General features: G+C 55.6%; 2 protein-coding genes across 5 annotated transcripts; both read right to left on the bottom strand.

The window, feature by feature from the left end:
• Positions 1 to 8,691: 8,691 nt before the first annotated feature.
• LOC118896607 (ral guanine nucleotide dissociation stimulator-like) lies at positions 8,692 to 13,521 on the bottom strand. 4 transcript variants are annotated; one of them, XM_036854607.1, is made up of 5 exons: positions 12,388 to 13,521; positions 11,368 to 11,567; positions 10,714 to 10,773; positions 9,724 to 9,917; positions 8,692 to 9,484 (listed from the first exon to the last, which is right to left on the bottom strand). In XM_036854607.1, exons 1-5 carry the CDS (start codon positions 12,688 to 12,690, stop codon positions 9,444 to 9,446), a joined length of 798 nt encoding a protein of 265 aa, XP_036710502.1. In that variant the 5' UTR covers positions 12,691 to 13,521; the 3' UTR covers positions 8,692 to 9,443. The 4 variants fall into 4 exon arrangements, 3 of the variants coding, with proteins under 3 accessions (XP_036710502.1, XP_036710500.1, XP_036710501.1); XM_036854605.1 differs by having other exon boundaries at positions 10,714 to 10,809; XM_036854606.1 differs by having other exon boundaries at positions 8,692 to 9,540; positions 10,714 to 10,809.
• A 153-nt stretch (positions 13,522 to 13,674) lies between these two features.
• MRPS2 (mitochondrial ribosomal protein S2) lies at positions 13,675 to 17,345 on the bottom strand. The gene is made up of 4 exons (XM_036854604.1): positions 17,207 to 17,345; positions 16,957 to 17,082; positions 16,363 to 16,492; positions 13,675 to 14,796 (listed from the first exon to the last, which is right to left on the bottom strand). Exons 1-4 carry the CDS (start codon positions 17,244 to 17,246, stop codon positions 14,187 to 14,189), a joined length of 906 nt encoding a protein of 301 aa, XP_036710499.1. The 5' UTR covers positions 17,247 to 17,345; the 3' UTR covers positions 13,675 to 14,186.
• Between the last annotated feature and the right edge of the window lie 531 nt (positions 17,346 to 17,876).

Here is a 17,876-nt window from a genome sequence, read left to right on the forward strand (position 1 = left end):
TATATTTGGAAGAGTTTGAGAAGGATAGGTGTTAGCTCTTCTCTAAATGTTTGATAGAATTCGCCTGTGAATCCATCTGGTCCTGGACTTTTGTTTGTTGGAAGATTATTATTTTTTTTAATTTAATTAATTAATTAATTAATTTATGGCTGTGTTGGGTCCTCGTTTCTGTGTGAGGGCTTTCTCCAGTTGCGGCAAGCGGGGGCCACTCTTCATTGTGGTGCGTGGGCCTCTCACTATCGCGGCCTCTCTTGTTGTGGAGCACAGGCTCCAGACGCGCAGGCTCAGTAATTGTGGCTCACGGGTCTAGTTGCTCTGCGGCATGTGGGATCTTCCCAGACCAGGGCTCGAACCCGTGTCCCCTGCATTGGCAGGCAGATTCTCAACCACTGCGCCACCGGGGAAGCCCCCTGTTGGAAGATTTTAAATCACAGTTTCAATTTCAGTGCTTGTGATTGGTCTGTTTATATTTTCTTTTTCTTTCTGGTTCAGTCTCGGGAGGTTGTGCTTTTCTAAGAATTTGTCCATTTCTTCCAGGTTGTCCATTGTATTGGCATATAGTTGCTTGTAGTAATCTCTCATGATCCTTTGTATTTCTGCAGTGTCAGTTGTTACTTCTCCTTTTTCATTTCCATTTCTATTGATTTGAGTCTTCTCCCTTTTTTGCATGATGAATCTGGCTAGTGGTTTATCAATTTTGTTTATCTTCTCACAGAACCAGCTTTTAGTTTTATTGATCTTAGCTATTTTTCCTTCATTTCTTTTTCATTTATTTCTGATCTGATCTTTATGATTTCTTTCCTTCTGCTAACTTTGGGGTTTTTTTTGTTCTTCTTTCTCTAACTGCTTTAGGTGTAAGGTTAGGTTGTTTATTTGAGATGTTTCTTGTTTCTTGAGGTAGGATTGTATTGCTATAAACTTCCCTCCTAGAACTGCTTTTGCTGCATCCCATAGGTTTTAGGTCATCGTGTTTTCATTGTCATTTGTTTCTAGGTATTTTTTGATTTCCTCTTTGATTTCTTCAGTGATCTCTTGGTTATTTAGTAGTGTATTGTTTAGCCTCCATGTGTTTGTATTTTTTACAGATTTTTTTCCTGTAATTGATATCTAGTCTCATAGCATTGTGGTCGGAAAAGATACTTGATATGATTTCAATTTTCTTAAATTTACCAAGGCTTGATTTGTGACCCAAGATATGATCTATCCTGGAGAATGTTCCATGAGCACTTGAGAAGAAAGTGTATTTTGTTGTTTTTGGATGGAATGTCCTATAAATATCAATTAAGTCCATCTTGTTTAATGTATCATTTAAAGCTTGTGTTTCCTTATTTATCTTCATTTTGGATGATCTGTCCATTGGTGAAAGTGGGGTGTTAAAGTCCCCTACTATGATTGTGTTACTGTCGATTTCCCCTTTTATGGCTGTTAACATTTGCCTTAAGTATTGAGGTGCTCCTATGTTGGGTGCATAAATATTTACAATTGTTTTATCTTCTTCTTGGATTGATCCCTTGATCATTATGTAGTGTCCTTCTTTGTCTCTTGTAATAGTCTTTATTTAAAGTCTATTTTGTCTGATATGAGAATTGCTACTGTAGCTTTCTTTTGATTTCCATTTGCATAGAACATCTTTTTCCATCACCTCACTTTCAGTCTGTATGTGTCCCTAGGTCTGAAGTGAGTCTCTTGTAGACAGCATATATATGGGTCTTGTTTTTGTATCCACTCAGCCAGTCTATGTCTTTTGGTTGGAGCATTTAATCCATTTACACTTAAGGTAGTTATTGATATGTATGTTCCTATTACCATTTTCTTAATTGTTTTGGGTTTGTTATTGTAGGTCTTTTCCTTCTCCTGTGTTTCCTGCCTAGAGAAGTTCCTTTAGGATTTGTTGTAAAGCTCGTTTGATGGTGCTGAATTCTCTGAGCTTTTGCTCGTCTGTAAAGGTTTTAATTTCTCCATCAAATCTGAATGAGATCCTTGCTGGGTAGAGTAATCTTGGTTGTAGGTTTTTCTCTTTCATCACTTTAAATATGTCCTGCCACTCCCTTCTGGCTTGCAGAGTTTCTGCTGAAAGCTCAGCTGTTAACCTTATGGGGATTCCCTTGTATGTTTTTTGTTGCTTTTCCCTTGCTGCTTTTAATATTTTTTCTTTGTATATAATTTTTGATAGTTTGATTAATATGTGTCTTGGCGTGTTTCTCCTTGGATTTATCCTGTATGGGACTCTCTGTGCTTGCTGGACTTGATTGACTATTTCCTTTCCCATATTCAGGAAGTTTTCAACTATAATCTCTTCAAATATTTTCTCAGTCGCTTTCTTTTTCTCTTCTTCTTCTGGGACCCCTATAATTCGAATGTTGGTGCATTTAATGTTGTCCCAGAGGTCTCTGAGACTGTCCTCAATTCTTTTCATTCTTTTTTCTTTATTCTGCTCTGCAGTAGTTATTTCCACTATTTTATCTTCCAGGTCACTTATCCATTCTTCTGCCTCAGTTCTGCTATTAATTCCTTCTAGAGAATTTTAAATTTTATTTATTGTGTTGTTCATCATTGTTTGTTTGCTCTTTAGTTCTTCTAGGTCCTTGTTAAACATTTCTTGTATTTTCTCCGTTCTATTTCCAAGATCTTGGATCATCTTTACTATCATTACTCTGAATTCTTTTTCAGATAGACTGCCTATTTCCTCTTCATTTCTTTGGTCCGTTGGGTTTTTACCTTGCTCCTTCATTTGCTGTGTATTTGTCTGTCTTCTCATTTTGCTTAACTTACTGTGTTTGGGGTCTCCTTTTTGCAGGCTGCAGATTCGTAGTTCCCATTGTTTTTGGTGTCTGCCCCCAGTGGGTAAGTTTGGTTCAGTGGGTTGTGTACGCTTCCTGGTAGAGGGGACTGGTACCTGTGTTCTTGTGGATGAGTCTGGATCTTGTCTTTCTGGTGTGCAGGTCTGCGTCCAGTGGTGTGTTTTGGGGTGTCTGTGAACTTATTATGATTTTAGGCAGCCTCTCTGCTAATGGGTGGGGTTGTGTTCCTGTCTTGCTAGTTGTTTGGCATAGGGTGTCCAGTGCTGTAGGTTGCTGGTTGTTGAATGGAGCTGGGTCTTAGCGTTGAGAGGGAGATCTCTGGGAGAGCTTTTGCCATTTGATATTACGTGGAGTTGGGAGGTCTCTGGTGGACCAATGTCCTGAACTCAGCTCTCCTACCTCAGAGGCTCAGGCCTGACACCTGGCTGAAGCACCAAGACTCTGTCAGCCACCCGGCTCAGAAGAAAAGGGAGAAAAAATAAGAAAGAAAGAAGGAAAAATAAATAAAATAAAGTTATTAAAACAAAAAATTTAAAAATTATTAAAAATAAAAAATAAAAAAGTAATAAAAAAAAGAGAGAGCAACCAAACCAAAAAACAAATCCACCAATGATAATAAGCACTAAAAACTATACTAAACAAACAAACAAACAAAAAATGGACAGACAGAACCCTAGGACAAATGGTAAAAGCAAAGCTATACAGACAAAATCACACAAAGTAGCATACACATACACACTCACAAAAGGAGAAAAAGGAAAAAAATATATATATATATTTTTAAAAAAGGAAGAGAGCAACCAAATCAATAAACAAATCTACCAATAGTCATAAGCTCTAAATACTAAACTAAGATAAACATAAAACCAGAAACAAATTAGATGCAGAAAGCAAACCTCAAGTCTACATTTGCCCCCAAAGTCCACCGCCTCAATTTTGGGATGATTGATTGTCTATTCAGGTATTTCACAGATACAGGGTACATCAATTTGACTGTGGAGATTTAATCCGCTGCTCCTGAGGCTGCATGGAGAAATTTCCCTTTCTCTTCTTTGTTCGCTCAGCTCCCAGGGTTCAGCTTTGGATATGGCCCCGCCTCTGTGTTTAGGTCGCCTGAGGGCATCTTTTCTTCGCTCAGACAGGATGAGGTTAAAGTAGCAGCTGATTAGGTGGCTCTGGCTCACTCAGGCCAGGGGGAGGGAGGGGTACGGAATGTGGGGCGAGCCTGTGGCAGCAGAGGCCAGCGCGACGTTGCACCAGCCTGAGGTGGGCCGTGTGTTCTCCCAGGGAAGTTGTCCCTGGATCACGGGACCCTGGCAGTGGCGGGCTGCACAGGCTCCTGGGAAGGGAGGTGTGGAGAGTGACCTGTGCTCGCACAAAGGCTTCTTGGTGGCGGCAGCAGCAGCCTTAGCGTTTCATGCCCATCTCTGGGGTCCGCGCTGATAGCCGCGGCTCGCGCCCGTCTCTGGAGCTCGTTTAGGAGGTGCTCTGAATCCCCTCTCCTTTCGCACCCTGAAACAGTGGTCTCTTGCCTCTTCGGCAGGTCCAGACTTTTCCCCGGACTCCCTCCCGGCTAGCTGTGGCGCACTAGCCCCCTTGAGGCTGTGTTCACGCAGCCAACCCCAGTCCTCTCCCTGCGATCCGACCGAAGCCCGAGCCTCAGCTCCCAGCCCCCGCCCGCCCTGGCGGGTGAGCAGACAAGCCTCTCGGGCTGGTGAATGCTGGTCGGCACCAATCCTCCGTGCGGGAATCTCTCCGCTTTGCCCTCCGCACCCCTGTTGCTGCGCTCTCCTTCGTGTCTCCGAAGCGTCCCCCCTCCGCCACCCCCATCTCCGCCAGTGAAGGGGCTTCCCAGTGTGTGGAAACCTTTCCTCCTTCACAGCTCCCTCCCACTGGGGCAGGTCCCATCCCTATTCTTTTGTCTCTGTTTTTTCTTTTTTCTTTTGCCCTACCCAGGTATGTGGGGAGTTTCTTGCCTTTTGGGAAGTCTGAGGTCTTCTGCCAGCATTCAGTAGGTGTTCTGTAGAAGCTGTTCCACATGTAGATGTAGTTTTGATGTATTTGTGGGGAGGAAGGTGATCTCTGTGTCTTACTCTTCCGCCATCTTGAAGCTATCCTTAGATGCTGTGTCTTGCGGCAGACTTTCTTTTTCAGGAAACCTCGGTTTTTTGATGGCTTGTAAGGCCTTCACCTGATGAGGCCCACCATTTAAGTAATCTCTTTTACTTAAAGGCAAGTCAGCCACACCTATAAGTACCTTCACAACATGTGTGGACTAAATCACCAGTTTGATCGAATGACTGCACACTATGGCCTGGGCAGGTTGACATGTGAGACCAACTGTCACGGCCCACCTTCTTTTGACTTGGTACCCACAGCTCTGCTGTAGCCATGTTGAGTCTCTAAGTGAAGACAGTAAGAGAGTCGTTCTCCCTCCTAATGAGACACGCGGACACTCTCCCCAGGGCATTCAGAGTGCTGGGGTGATGCTTACTTTTCTCCTTGACGACCTGTAACTTAAACCCTGTGATGTGAGGATAACAGTTATTGGTGCATCTTATGGTCTATGTTATGCTATATGGTAAGAAGATAAAGGAAGGGAAGAAAAGAAATGTATTTGATGCGTGCACAAGTGTGTGCACGCACAGTCTACAGTCATGAGGTTGGTGAACTTTTTGTCCTCTTGCAGCACCAGTGCCAGCTCGACTACCAGCTCCCGAGCTGGCATCACTGTCAGTGCCAGATCTTGTACCAGTGCTAGTGCCAGATCTGGCATTAAAGGCATTTCTGGTACAAGCCTGACAGCTAGAGGTAGCACCAGCTCCAGAGCTAGAGCCAACTCCAGCACCAGCTCTTGCAGTGTTCCAGAGCTGGAGCTGGCTCCAGGGCCACCTCCAGATTTAGAGCCAGTGCCAGGTGCAGAATGAGAGCCAGCTCTATCACTAGATCTAGAGTCAAGTCCAGTGAGAGAACTAGTTCCAACATCAGCTCATGGAAAAGCCCTCAAACTCCAGTGAGCTCCATAACTGGCTCTAGCACCAGCTCCAGGGCTGGAACCAGCTTTGGCACCAGCTGTCTCACCACCTGCAGGGATGGAAGCAGCTCTATCATCAACCTATTTGCCAGCTCCAGCACCAGCTCTAGAGTTTGGATCAGACCCAACACAAATTCCATAGTAACAGATAACAACAGGAACTGAACTCGAGTCTGCTCCAGCACCACCTCTGGCAACACAGCTAGAGCTACAGGCAGCTCTAGAGGTAGAGCTCTCTCTAGAGCTAGTGTCAGCACCAGAACTAGCTCGAGCATTAGCTCCTGAACTAGAGAGAGCTCCACTGCCAGTTCCAGGGCTAGAGCCAACTCCAGCACAAGGTCTAGAGCCAGCTCCAAGCACCAGCTCAAGAGCGCAAGTGATATCTATCTGGAGCCAGCTCCAGCCAAAGCTCCAGACTCAGTGTCAGTTCCGGCACCAGCTTCAGCACTGATCCATTGCTAGAGCCAGTTCTATGACCACTAATAGTTCTGGCTCTCCAGAACTAGAGCCAGAGCTGGCTCCATAGCCAGCGTCAGCTCCAGCACCAGAGTTCGAGCCAGCTCCATGGCTACAGTCAACTCAGGCTCCAACACTGGCATCAACTCCTGAGACAGAGCCAGCTCCAGCTTCAGCTCCAGTGCTGGTCCTGGCCAGGGCTGGTGTTATCCCACGAGCTGGAGCTGGCTTGAACACCAGCTGTCATGTCAGCTCTATCTCTGGAAGAGAGAGACAGCTCTATCACTGACTCCTGTGCCAGCCCCAGTGATACTTCTAGTGCCCACTTTAGAGTGAGAACCAGCTCAAAGCCAATTTAGAGCCAGTGCTAGGTGCCAAGGAGGAGGTCGCCCCAGCGCCAGCTGTAGCATCAGCTCCAGAGTTACAGCCATTCCTGGCACCAGCTCCAGAGCGAGAGTCGGCACCAAGTTCAGAGCTAGAGCCTGCTCCAGCCACAGTTCTAGGACCAACTCCAGAGCCAGAGCGCCCATGAGAGCCAGCTCCTGCAGCAGCTCCAGAGCAAGAGCTGGCTTGGGTACCAGTAGCAGACTTAGAGCCAATGCCAGCTCAGGAGAAAGAGCCAGCTCCAGCAACAGCTCTAGCACCAACATCAGAGCTAGATCGTGCTCTGGCACCAGCATGATGCCATTTCAGAGATAGAGGCAGCTCTACCACCAACTCCTAGGCCAGATTCTGTGCCTGCTCTAGTGCCAGAATCTGCCCTGACACCAATTCCAGAGGTGGAACCAGTGCCAGAGCTACAACCAGCTCCACCACCAGTTTTAGCACCAGCTACAGAGCTAGAGCCAGGACTGGCTGTACAGCTAGAGGCACAAGAAGCAGATCCAGCACCAGACCGGAGCTGGAGTCAGCCGCACAGTCAGCGAGAGCTCCAGCACCAGGGACAGCTCCTGCGCCCTATCCACAGCGAAATCCACAGCTGCTTCTGGCACCTGCTGTAACATTAGCTCCGAGGTACAGCCGGCTCCAGGACCAGATCCACAGCTCAAGCCAAACCAGTACCCACCCAGGAGTCAGCTTCAGTGGTCGCTCCAGAGCCAGAGCCAGAGCCAACGACCGCAATAGCTGTAGCACCAGCTCCAGTGCCAGTGTGAGAGACAGCTCAAGAGCGCTGTCCAACTGCAGAACCAGGTGTAGACCATCTCTGGAGGTAGATCCGGCTCCAGCGCCTTCCCCAGAGCTAGAACCAAGTCCAGCATCAGCTCTTGCATAAGCTCCAGTGCCAGTTCTAGGAGCAGAGCCACGCACCAGCTCTAGAACTGGGCGGGGCTGGGCGTGGGGCTGAGGGGCGGGACAGTCCCTTCTGGGTACGTCACTCCCAGGTCCCTTCACCACCTCCACTCCCAGCTCCTCCTCCTCCTCCCTCCCTGAGGTCTCGGCCTTCGGGGCGTCTGAGGCCCCGCTTTCCCAAGCAAGGCTCAAAGTGGGCAGAGACTGCTATGTTGGAAACTGTGGCCAATACCTTAAAAACTGTATATGTTTTGACCCAGAAAATCCGCCGCATGGATTCTGCCCTAAATAGAGATTTATGGACGCAGATGTTCCCTTCAGCATGATTCTGAGAGTGAAAAATGGCAAATGGCCCATGTCCCATAGCAGGGGCTCTTTGGAAATTCTGATTCGGGGCCCCAGAAAATGCGAAGGAGGAAGACAATGGACTGATCAGCTTCCCCCCGGGGGAACCAGGTTCCAGAAGGGCACACGTCCCCAGAATCCTCCCCACCCGACACCCACAACTGCACACGCACACATGTGCACACGGGCACACACGCCATGCGAGAATTCCTGTGGGTAAACTCCTGGGATTAGCTCTGCAGGTAAAGGGTTGCATCTGTGGAGCTTTGGGGTCCTGCGCACTGTTCTCCCAGAGAGGAGTGTCCTTCCACGCTTCCCTCTAGAGGATCTGCTGGGCCTCTGCTTCCTCACACTCTCCCCAGGGCTGGTTGCCACCAGACTAGAAACCTGTCAGTGTGGTGTTGACAACGCTGTCTCCACGGTGTTTACATCTGCGTGTCCTCATCGGGAGGTCAAGCATCTCTGACCTATACCGACCACGTGTGTGGCCTCTTGTTGGAAATGCACGTGTTTGTTCTTTGTCCCTTTTTAAAACATTGACTTTCAAGATTTGGGGCACCACAGGGGTGTCAAACCTTTCTCTGGCCCTGGGATGTGAGGAATGCTGTTCCAGTTTGTGGTCTGTCTTCCCAGCTTTCTATGTGTTTCTTGTTTCTGTTTGGCCATGGGAAGAGCCAGGCGTTTCCCTTCTGTCTTCTGGCTCTGGGACCGTACTCAGAACAGGGGTCTCTACCCTGAGATCGCACACATATTTACAAAAGAGACTTCAAGTTGTACCTCTCATCTTTAATCCATCTGGCATTTCCCTTTCATATAACAAAAATGCTATTTCACGTGAAAAAAGAAAACAAAAATTAACTACTCCCCTCTTAAAATATGTGGCCTACACAGAAAGCCACCTTGTATAATTCCATTTATAGGAAACATCTAGAACAGGTAAAGACACAGAGACAGAAAGCAGATTACAGGCTGTCAGGGGCTGGGGGAGAGAGGAATGGAGAGTGAACGCTTTGGCTCAGGGGTTCCTTCTGGGGAGTGAAAGTCTGCCCGAGACCCTGGGGAAGGTTGCACAGAACTGTGAATATAGTCGATGCTCCTGAAACGCACAATTTAAAATTAAAAAAATTAAACTTGGTTCTATGAAGACGTAAAAGACACCATAAATAATGTGAAATGAAAAAATAAAATTAAAAACCAAATCAGAAACAGTAACAGGGGAGGGGAAGGAGAGCTCGGGGGTGGCGGGGAGCAGGTAGAAGTGGGTCAGGAGCTGACACTGAGCATGGTGCCTGAGCTGGTTCTCCCCGCAGGGGTAGTGGGTCCTGAGCCGGCTCTGGGTCTCCTCTGGAGGTGCAGCCACAGGCCCTGGATGCAGAGGTGCTGATGCAACTGATTGTGATGTTGGCTCCTGCTCTGGTGCCGCCGCTCGAGGTGTCCCTCCAGCCACTGATGGAAACGCCTCCAGCTCTGGATCTGGCTTTAGTTCTGTTGCTGCTTCTGCAGCTGGATCTAGGTCTTCAGATTGTACAGGGGCTGGTGCTGGAGCCAGTTCTAGATCCTGAGATGGCAGTGAAGGTGCAGGAGGAGGTCAACGTGCCTGCCTTCCAAACGTGCCTTTCCAAAGAAAGGAAACAACCCGCTGCCTTTTACAGAAGTTCGGGTCCAGGAATCTGCGACAGGACGTCCTCCCCGACAGCGGTCCCCACGTGGGCGGCCTGAGGCAGCCTCGGGGGCGCCTCCGTGTCCAGCACCGGCCCCTCCCCTCACGCTCACACGCACCCACCCCGATCTCCTCACCCTCCGGCTCTGCCTTGGTGAGCTCCGTGTGCTCCAGCTGGGCCAGGAGGAGGCGGGCCCGGCGCTCCAGGTCGGAGCCGGGCATGTTGAGCTGCACGTAGGCCGCCAGCTGCTTGAGGCAGGGGAAGTCCGGGGGCTGACAGAAGTCCTCGGAGTACTGGTCCAGCCAGGTGCCCAGGATGGAGGAGACGGCACTGGGGGCAGGCGGGTGGGCAGCGCAGTCAGGGGCCTGGCCTCTCCTTCCACGCGGCCCTCCCCCGGCTCCCCCATGGGGGCCGGGCTTCTGGGCACCGGGCTGCCAGGCAGGGGCAGGCCTGGTAGGAAGGGGCCCTCCATCCCTGGTGACCACCTCTGCCTTCCTCGGGGGAGCCTGGCTCTCTCCTGTCTGCCCCCAGCCCCCCGGGCCCTCCCCCCTGGAAAGGAAACTGCAGGAGGGCAGGGAGGGCCGCGCCCGCTCTGTTCATTGCGCTGGGCTGGCCGCACACAGTAGGCGCTGCATAAACAGGGGAGGGAGGAGGGGACAAGCAGAGCGTGCCCCCTGCCCGGCCTTCACGGGCCTCGCGCACCTGAACCGGAGGCTCGCGCACCGGCGGCTGCCTTAGTCTCCGCGCTGGAGTGCGGGGCTCGTCCTCCCAGGGACGCTCTTCTTGGTGGTGGGGACGTAGCCGGCCCCCCGGCCCTGACTGAGCTCCCGTGAGCCCCAGCTGAGCACTCACATTGGGCTGCGAGGCTGAAGTGTCAGCAGCTTTTGCCCCCCACACCTCCTGTCCTGGGCCCCGGATCTGAGCGGGGATGGATGCTCTCAGGGGCTGGCTCTCAGCCCCCAGCCTCCCCTCTGCTTCCTGGGGACATGGGACCCCAGCCACAGCTCTCTGACTCCTTTCCTCCTGCAGGAGGAGCCCCCAGACCTCAGCCCTCTAGCGGGAATCACAAGATATGTGGCAGCCAAGATTCCCCCAGCCCCTCTCATCGGACGCAAAGTCTACTCACTTTTTCAGTTGGTCCTGAGGTCCGCCGTCCACGCTGGAATAAGGGAGGATGCACCCGTATCTAGAGGAGGCCGTGAGGGCGTCACATCTACCGTACCTGCTATGACGTCTAGTGTTACTGGCTGACCCCCCGACTAGGATGGAAGCCCGGGAGGGCAGGGATTTTTGTCTGCACCGTTCACTGAATTAAGCCAAATGCCTAGAAAAGCGCCTGTACACGGTAGGTGCTTCGTAGGTATTGCTGAGTGAATGAGCCCAACCAGCACCTTACAGATGCCTGAGTGGTCCTGGGCCCCCAGCCAGCCCTGCTCTGGCTACTCGCAGGAAGGACCCCTCAGACAGAATCTGGAACCTCCTTTACAGATGGGAAAACTGTTCTGCCCAGGGGCTGGAAGCAGAGAGCTTCTCCACGGGGCAGAGGAAAACCTTAATTAAAACCACCCCATCCCTCAGCAGCCCTTTCCACAGGGCCGGCGCGGGGCCGCACTGTCCACGCTTATCCGACAGTCCTGACAGCCCTGGGAGGTCGGGCCTCTGGGCAGCCCGGCCTTCACGTGAGCAAACTGAGGCTCAGAGAGGTAAAGCGACATTCCCGAGACACACAGCCAGTGGGTGGGCGGGGAGCCGCTGTGCCGGGGAGGGGCGGGGCGCTCACCTTTGGAACAGCAGGTCCAGGACCCGCTGGGTGGTGGTGAAGGCTCGGTAGGTGCACAGGAAGATGGTGACATAGGAGAGGTCGCTGCCCTGGAAGGCGGGCACCAGGTGCTCCACCAGCTTCTCCAGCGTGCCTGCCTTCACGGTCCGCACCTTGCAGGTCTCATACAGGTTCAGGGCCGACTCATTTTCATACACGGGCTAATTTTCAGACAAAGGACAGACAGTTCAAAAAACAGTGTGAGAATACTCAGGCTCGTATGTTGAGATGCAACAGTTTATAAAGAATTGGCTTTGCACGTGGCCAGGGCCAGGCCTGGAGAGCACTGGTGGTGAAGGGAGGAACCCAGCTCCTTGGGTTGGGACTGGCTACTGGAGGCAAAGTCCTGGGCTGGACCCTGGGGAGTGGCCCCAGGTGGCGTCTGGCCCCAGCCATCTGCAGGCCTGATTCTAGAGACCCCTCCACGCCCACACGCACTGTGAGCCTGTTCTGGCCCGAGTGGGTGGCGTGGTGCACCTGCCCTCACCCACCCTGGCCCCAAATCCCCCCCTGAACCTGGCTCTTCCAGGCCCCTGGGACACCAACCACTCAGGGCACGACCCTGCCAGACCCCAAGAAAGGTCAGGTCTAATGGGCAAGCTGTCACCGTGGCAGCAGGAGGGGAGGGCTCAGGCCCTTGCTCTCCAGGCCTTTGGGGCTTCTGGCCTCTCTTGGTGTTTATCTCCAGGTTGGCAAACTTGGAGGTCCCCTCCTGCAGGGAGGATGCATCTGTATCTAGAGGAGACCCCGAGGCTGTCACATCTACTGTGCCTGCTGTGATGTCTATCGGGGCTGGCTGACCCCCCGACTAGGGTGGAAGCCCGTGCTCTGCCTCCCCCCTCCTTTCACCTGAGCCCCTCTGGAAGTGCCCCCCCCCCCGCCGGCCCTGGCCGCTCTTGGAGCTGCCCCCATCCAGGCTCTGGGCCCCGTCAGCCCATGCCTCCCTCCAGGTCCTCGTGTACCTGAAACCGCCCAGCTCACCTGTGTCCGATCGTCCGCCGAGTCACCTGCGCAGTGGCCACCCGTCCGCCCTGCTCCCAGCGTCCCCAGGACCGGCAGCACAGCCAGTGACCGATACACACTCTCATCGTCCCTGCTGGTCTTCACCGGCCGGTGTCTGGTGCAGGTTCTAGGGGGATCCTCAGGGAACAGAGGATGGCCAGGGCCAGGCAGGCCACCATGGGGAATGCGGTGGGGTAGGGGCGCTCCGGGGAGCCCGCCCTCCAGGGCTGCTCCCCTCCACCCAGCCCGAGTCAAGGGTGAGAGAACAGGGCCCCCTTGCATGTCCCTCGTTGTCCTGCCCAGTGCTGCCCTCCCCAGACGGCCTGCTTTTGAAGGGCGGTGTGGACCCTCTGCCTTGAGGAGGCCCAGTTCACGTTCCAGGGCTCCCGTCCACGGCCAGTGAGCCTTCTCACACTGCGCTGATCTCGAGGGTCTTGGCTGCCCACTCCGGCCTCCCTGGAGCGCCGAGCGACAGGCCCGGCCAGCTCTCTCCAGAGGAGTTCGGGAAATCTCACCCACACACACCGAGGGAGGTATCTTGTGGGGGGAAAGTCTTGGGGGGACCCCTCAATTTACCTGCCTGTGAATTTGCATGCCCATACTTCATGTTCACAAATTAAAGCAATGCCTGTCAGTTGGTGGTTTCAAACTGGGGTTCAGCTCCTTGCACCTTCCGAACTGTGAACCCTTCCAGAAAACATCAGCGACCTCCACCTTGCGTGCCCCCCCGAATGATGCTGAGCGGGCCCGTGAAACCAGTCTTCCTGCCCCCGTGTGCTACTGTAGGACGTGGAGTGGCACGCATCCATCCACATGAGGCCATCCTGTCCTGACCCCACCAGACCCTGCTGCCTGGACCCTCGGCAGCACACAGGGTCCTGGGGTGGTCAGGTACACCAGGAGCCACGGGGTGGGGTCCTGGAAAGCGGGGACCCACACCTCATCCCAGCAACACAAGTGTTGCCAAGGAAGGTCCCACAAATGAGGGGGCATCAAAAAGTTCCTGTGAACAGGGTCCCATCTTACCCGACCACCTGGAGAGGATGCCTGTTCAGGGCACGGGCAGGACACGAGGGCCTCGAGCCTCAACACCGAAGACGGTGTCGAGGGGCAGCCGGTGCTGTCCCATCCAAACCCACGTGCACATGCCTGCCTGTCTCCCTGAAGCTCAAGGATCCAGGGGGCAGGAACGTGTCTCGTGTGCTCCAGGGGCCCCGTGGGTGCCGATGAAAACCAACCACACAGACCACACTGCAAAACCAATGGTCCAGGTCCCCGTTCTGCCCAAATCTAAGTTTTATTCCTGTTGAAATCATGCTGTCTGCTTTGCCCAGCCTGTCCCAACCCGGATGGGATCTTCTTAGTGGCTCACCCTGCAACCTCACGTTATAAAATAGCCCCTGAAACCAGGCAGCAGGGAAGCAGCCCAACCTAGGGGTATTTTGGCTGAGAAAAGGCAACCTGGTGAGAACCTTCCTAACATACAAGGGACTCATCTCGAGTTAGAAGCAAGGACTTCAGACTCCAGGGACGGGATGTTTTCCGACAGGTCCTTTTCAGGCGGACCACTTGCCCAGTGAGCCTGCTGGGCCCTCGGGTCTGAAGTGGAGCCCCGGGTGGGCAGCTGCTGAGAAGCGTTCCTAGCAGCAGGGACCCAAAGCCTGGAACAACTGGGAAGGTGCTGAGGACCATGCTGGGGGTGGGGGTGGGTATGGGGGTTGGTTCCCAGCTTCGGAACAGACTCGGCTGCTGTTTCACTCGGGAGAAGAGCAGGCAGGTCAAGGGGAATGACCCAAGTCCAGCTCGGCCTGCACCCCCGGGGAAGGAGGGTCAGCTGGACCGCGGCCCTTGGCGCCCTCCTGGCCCTGCAGTCGGTACAGGGCCTCGACCTGCTTGCGCTTCTCTTTGGCCCGGCGGATGGAGGTCCGGAAGAGCCTGCAGAAGAGCTGCACGGCCGCGGGCGAGTCGTCGTTGCCCGGGACGGGGTACGTGATGAGCGACGGGTTGCAGTTGGTGTCCACGATGCCCACGGTGGGGATGTTCATCTTGGCCGCGTCCCTCACGGCTATGTGCGGCTCAAAGACGTTGTTGAGCGTGTGCAGAAAGATGATGAGGTCGGGCAGGCGGACCATGGGGCCCAGGAGGAGGGGCGCATTGGTCAGCAGGCCGCCCTTGAAGTAGCGGGTATGGGCGTATTCCCCGCAGTCCCGGGCCACGTTCTCGATCAGGTGTGAGAACTGCCGCTTGCGGCTCACAAACAGGATGATGCCCCCGCGATAGGCCACGTGGGCCGTGAAATTCAAGGCCAGCTGTAGGTGCGTCGCCGTCTGTTCCAGGTCGATGATGTCCTGGTCCAAGCGGCTCCCGAAGATGTACGGCTCCATGAACCTGCCGGACACCCACCCAGGCCAGTGTGAACCAGCCCCACGTGGCCACCTCCACCCGCCCTTTCTCACCGCCCCCCCAGCCCCGGGCCCCTGCACGGCGGGCACGGCAAGCCCAGGGCTGGTACAGTCCGCAGCCCTCACCATGACGACGGCAGCGGGGACGCTGTCCCAGGAGTGACAGCCGCGGGCAGTGGGAGGGTGAGGGTGGGCGAGCAGGGCAGGCTGGGCTGCAGGCCACTCCACGTCTCGGGCAAGTGGCTTAACCCTCTGAACCTCCACACCTCACCGCGTGGGGTGCCTAACAGACTGGGCCCTCACGGACGTCTGGACACTCAAACGTAACGTCCGGACAGCGTCCCACCCGGTGCTGCTCGTCTGGCTCCCACCCTTGTCATTATCATCATCTTTGAGACTTTACAACTAAGGCCCCCCCCGCCCCCGGGGTGGGCTGGGGGACCAGAAAGGCAGTGGGGTGCCCCGGGCTGCAAGTGTGGCGGGCTGGAGTAGGAGCCAGCCAGGCCTCGGAGGGGAACCCTGAGGGCACAGACCCGCTGGCCCGGGCTGAGGGACGGGGTGCGAGACCGCCCTCCTGCACCCCCTCGCCCCGTTCACTCTTCTGCTCACTCCCGCCTGGATTGTGTCTCTTCCTCTCCAAAGAGCTTTCCCAAGGCCCCACGTGCCCTCACCTCGGGTGACTTCCCGCAGCACCTACAGTGGCGCACCCTCCTCCCATGCCCCGGCCCATCCCCTTCTTCCCAGACTCTCAGACGCTGGTTGCCCAGGGCTCCCGCCTGGGACTTCCTCTCTCCTCCATCCTCCACTCCACATGTTCTCAAAAGATCCTGACGTGGTGGCCCCCGGCCCAGGCTGCTTCTCCCTAGTGCCTGCGTGACATCCCCACTGGGGTGGCCGAAGGGTCACCCTCACCGGACCCAAGTTCCTGATGTGAAGGATGTCGACAACCAAGTTCCTCATGTGAAGGATGTCGACACCCAAGTTCCTGATGTGAAGGACGTCGACACCTGTTCTGGGCTCTGCTCAACCGGACCTCCGGCTCTGCCCCCATCACCCCACATCCAACCACTGCTCCGGCTCTGTCAGCGCCGCTGGGCCCCTCACCTTCCCCCTGAACGTCTACAACTGCCTCCCTCCCCGGCCTCCTAACGGCTCCTCCAATCCACGCCCAACCCAGCCATCAAAGTCACCACGTGAAAAGACTGGGCCAGTCACCACTCCTCTGCGTGCCCTTGGAGACCCCCCCTCAAGATGCCGACGGCCTTGCCAGCACCGCCCTCCAGGCTGGCCTGCCTGTCTGGGAACCAGCAGCAGCGGGCCTGACCCCACCGAGGACCATAAACCCCACAGCAAGATCCACGGGGCCTGGGGGTCGGGGGTAGCAAACGGGGCCTGAGAATAAACATCTGCCCCTCCTTGGGGCTCAGTGATCCCATCTGGAAGAAAAGGGAGCTAGACCCTCTTAAAACAAACTGAAAGAGCGGCCCTGGACCCCAAGGCAAGGGTCCCGAGCCCCCTGGGCACCCCTACACTCGCCAGGGGCGTCACCTACCTGTGCCGACAGCCAGCTTTGTGTCCCAGGTGCACCCGGGCATCGAAGAGACTTCTTACAGAAAACAATTCCTTGACATTGAAGAAGTCGAAGTGCTTGAGGGGCTCACTCAGGATCCTCTCGTTGAGATCTGGGGCGGGGACGGGGAGAGGATGCAGGGTCTGGACCCCGGCTCCCAAGCCTGGGGGCTGCGGGAGGGCAGATGCTGAGGGTCCCCAGGGGCCTTTTCTGGAGGCTCGGGGCGGAGACCGGGATCTGACCCCGGCTTCACTCCTGGATAAACGTGGCCGAGTCTTCACTCGGAGAGGAGGGGAGCCGGGTGGTGTCTGAGGTCCCCGTGGTCCCGCCAGCCGCCCGCGGGAGCTCCCCGGCCGCGGTTCGGGGTGGGGGGCGGGCCTCGGCCCTACTCGGCGGTGGGGCTGCTCGGAGGGCTGCAAGCTCGTGCGGCCCAGCACGTGGGCTGCCAGGGGCGGAAGGCCGCCCTTCGCCCTCCCCGGTCCCGCATCCTCCAGGGGCCCCATGGAGACCCAGGGCGCCCGGGACTCCCAGCAGCGGGGCAATTTCAAACCCCCAGGACCGCAGGGCTGGCATTACCGCTGCTGAGCTCGGGCTCCCGGGCCGCGGAGGCCGCGGCGCTCCCCAGCGTCCTGCCGCTCGGCCCCGCCGGGCCCGGGGTCGCCGTCTGGACGAGGTGCAGCTGGAGCGGCCGGCGCCGGACACCTGCGGCGACAGCAAACTCGTGGCGCGCGCCCGCCGCCCGCCTCCCTCCTTCCCTCCCTCCCGCCGCCCGGCCCGGAAGAGGGTCCCCGCCGCGCTCTCCACTCCCGGGTCCCGGGCGCCTCACCCGCGCCGAGCAGCCGCGGTAGGACCGAGCCGGGTACCATGGCGTGGACTCCGGGAGGAGGACGGATGGACGGACGCGGAAGACGGGCAGGCGCGGCCCCACGAGCGGCTCCTCCTTCCGGTCGCGGCCCGCGCCTTCGCCGCAGCGCCACCTGCAGGCCCGGGGGTGCCACTGAGCGCCCGCCGCCTCTCTCGGGCACCCCAGCTCTGGACGCGTCCCCGCCCCTTGGCCCCCGCCTGCCCCCCGGGACGGAGCACGCAGTCCTTGGGGAGGGCGGGGCCTTGCGCCCCAGGTCTGCCGGGCACCGTGGACCCGCAAGGAGCGTGGGGCCGGGGCCGGGGCTGGGGTCCTGTCGAGCGCGGGGTCTGGATACTCCTCCCCTCGCCCCCTCCCTGCACAGTGCCCGGCTGCCGAGGAGGTTCCCAGCCGTCCCGCGGGAACTCGCCGGGAGATGGGGACCGTCTTCACCTGCGGCCAGTCCAGCACAACCTCCCGCTGTCCAAAAGTGTTTTAATTTTTAAACATTTGGCTTAGAAAGATTCCATAAAGTTAGGCAAATCTGGAGTCTTAATTTTAGATGCAGCGTACTGGGGGGCCTGAAGTCGGGGGTGGGGGTCAAGGAGCAGCCCTGGCCCACGCGGTGAGCGTCGGATCGTTACAGCGGAGCGGC

Source organism: Balaenoptera musculus, chromosome 6 (genome assembly GCF_009873245.2).
Source record: "Balaenoptera musculus isolate JJ_BM4_2016_0621 chromosome 6, mBalMus1.pri.v3, whole genome shotgun sequence".
Classification (NCBI taxonomy): domain Eukaryota; kingdom Metazoa; phylum Chordata; class Mammalia; order Artiodactyla; family Balaenopteridae; genus Balaenoptera; species Balaenoptera musculus.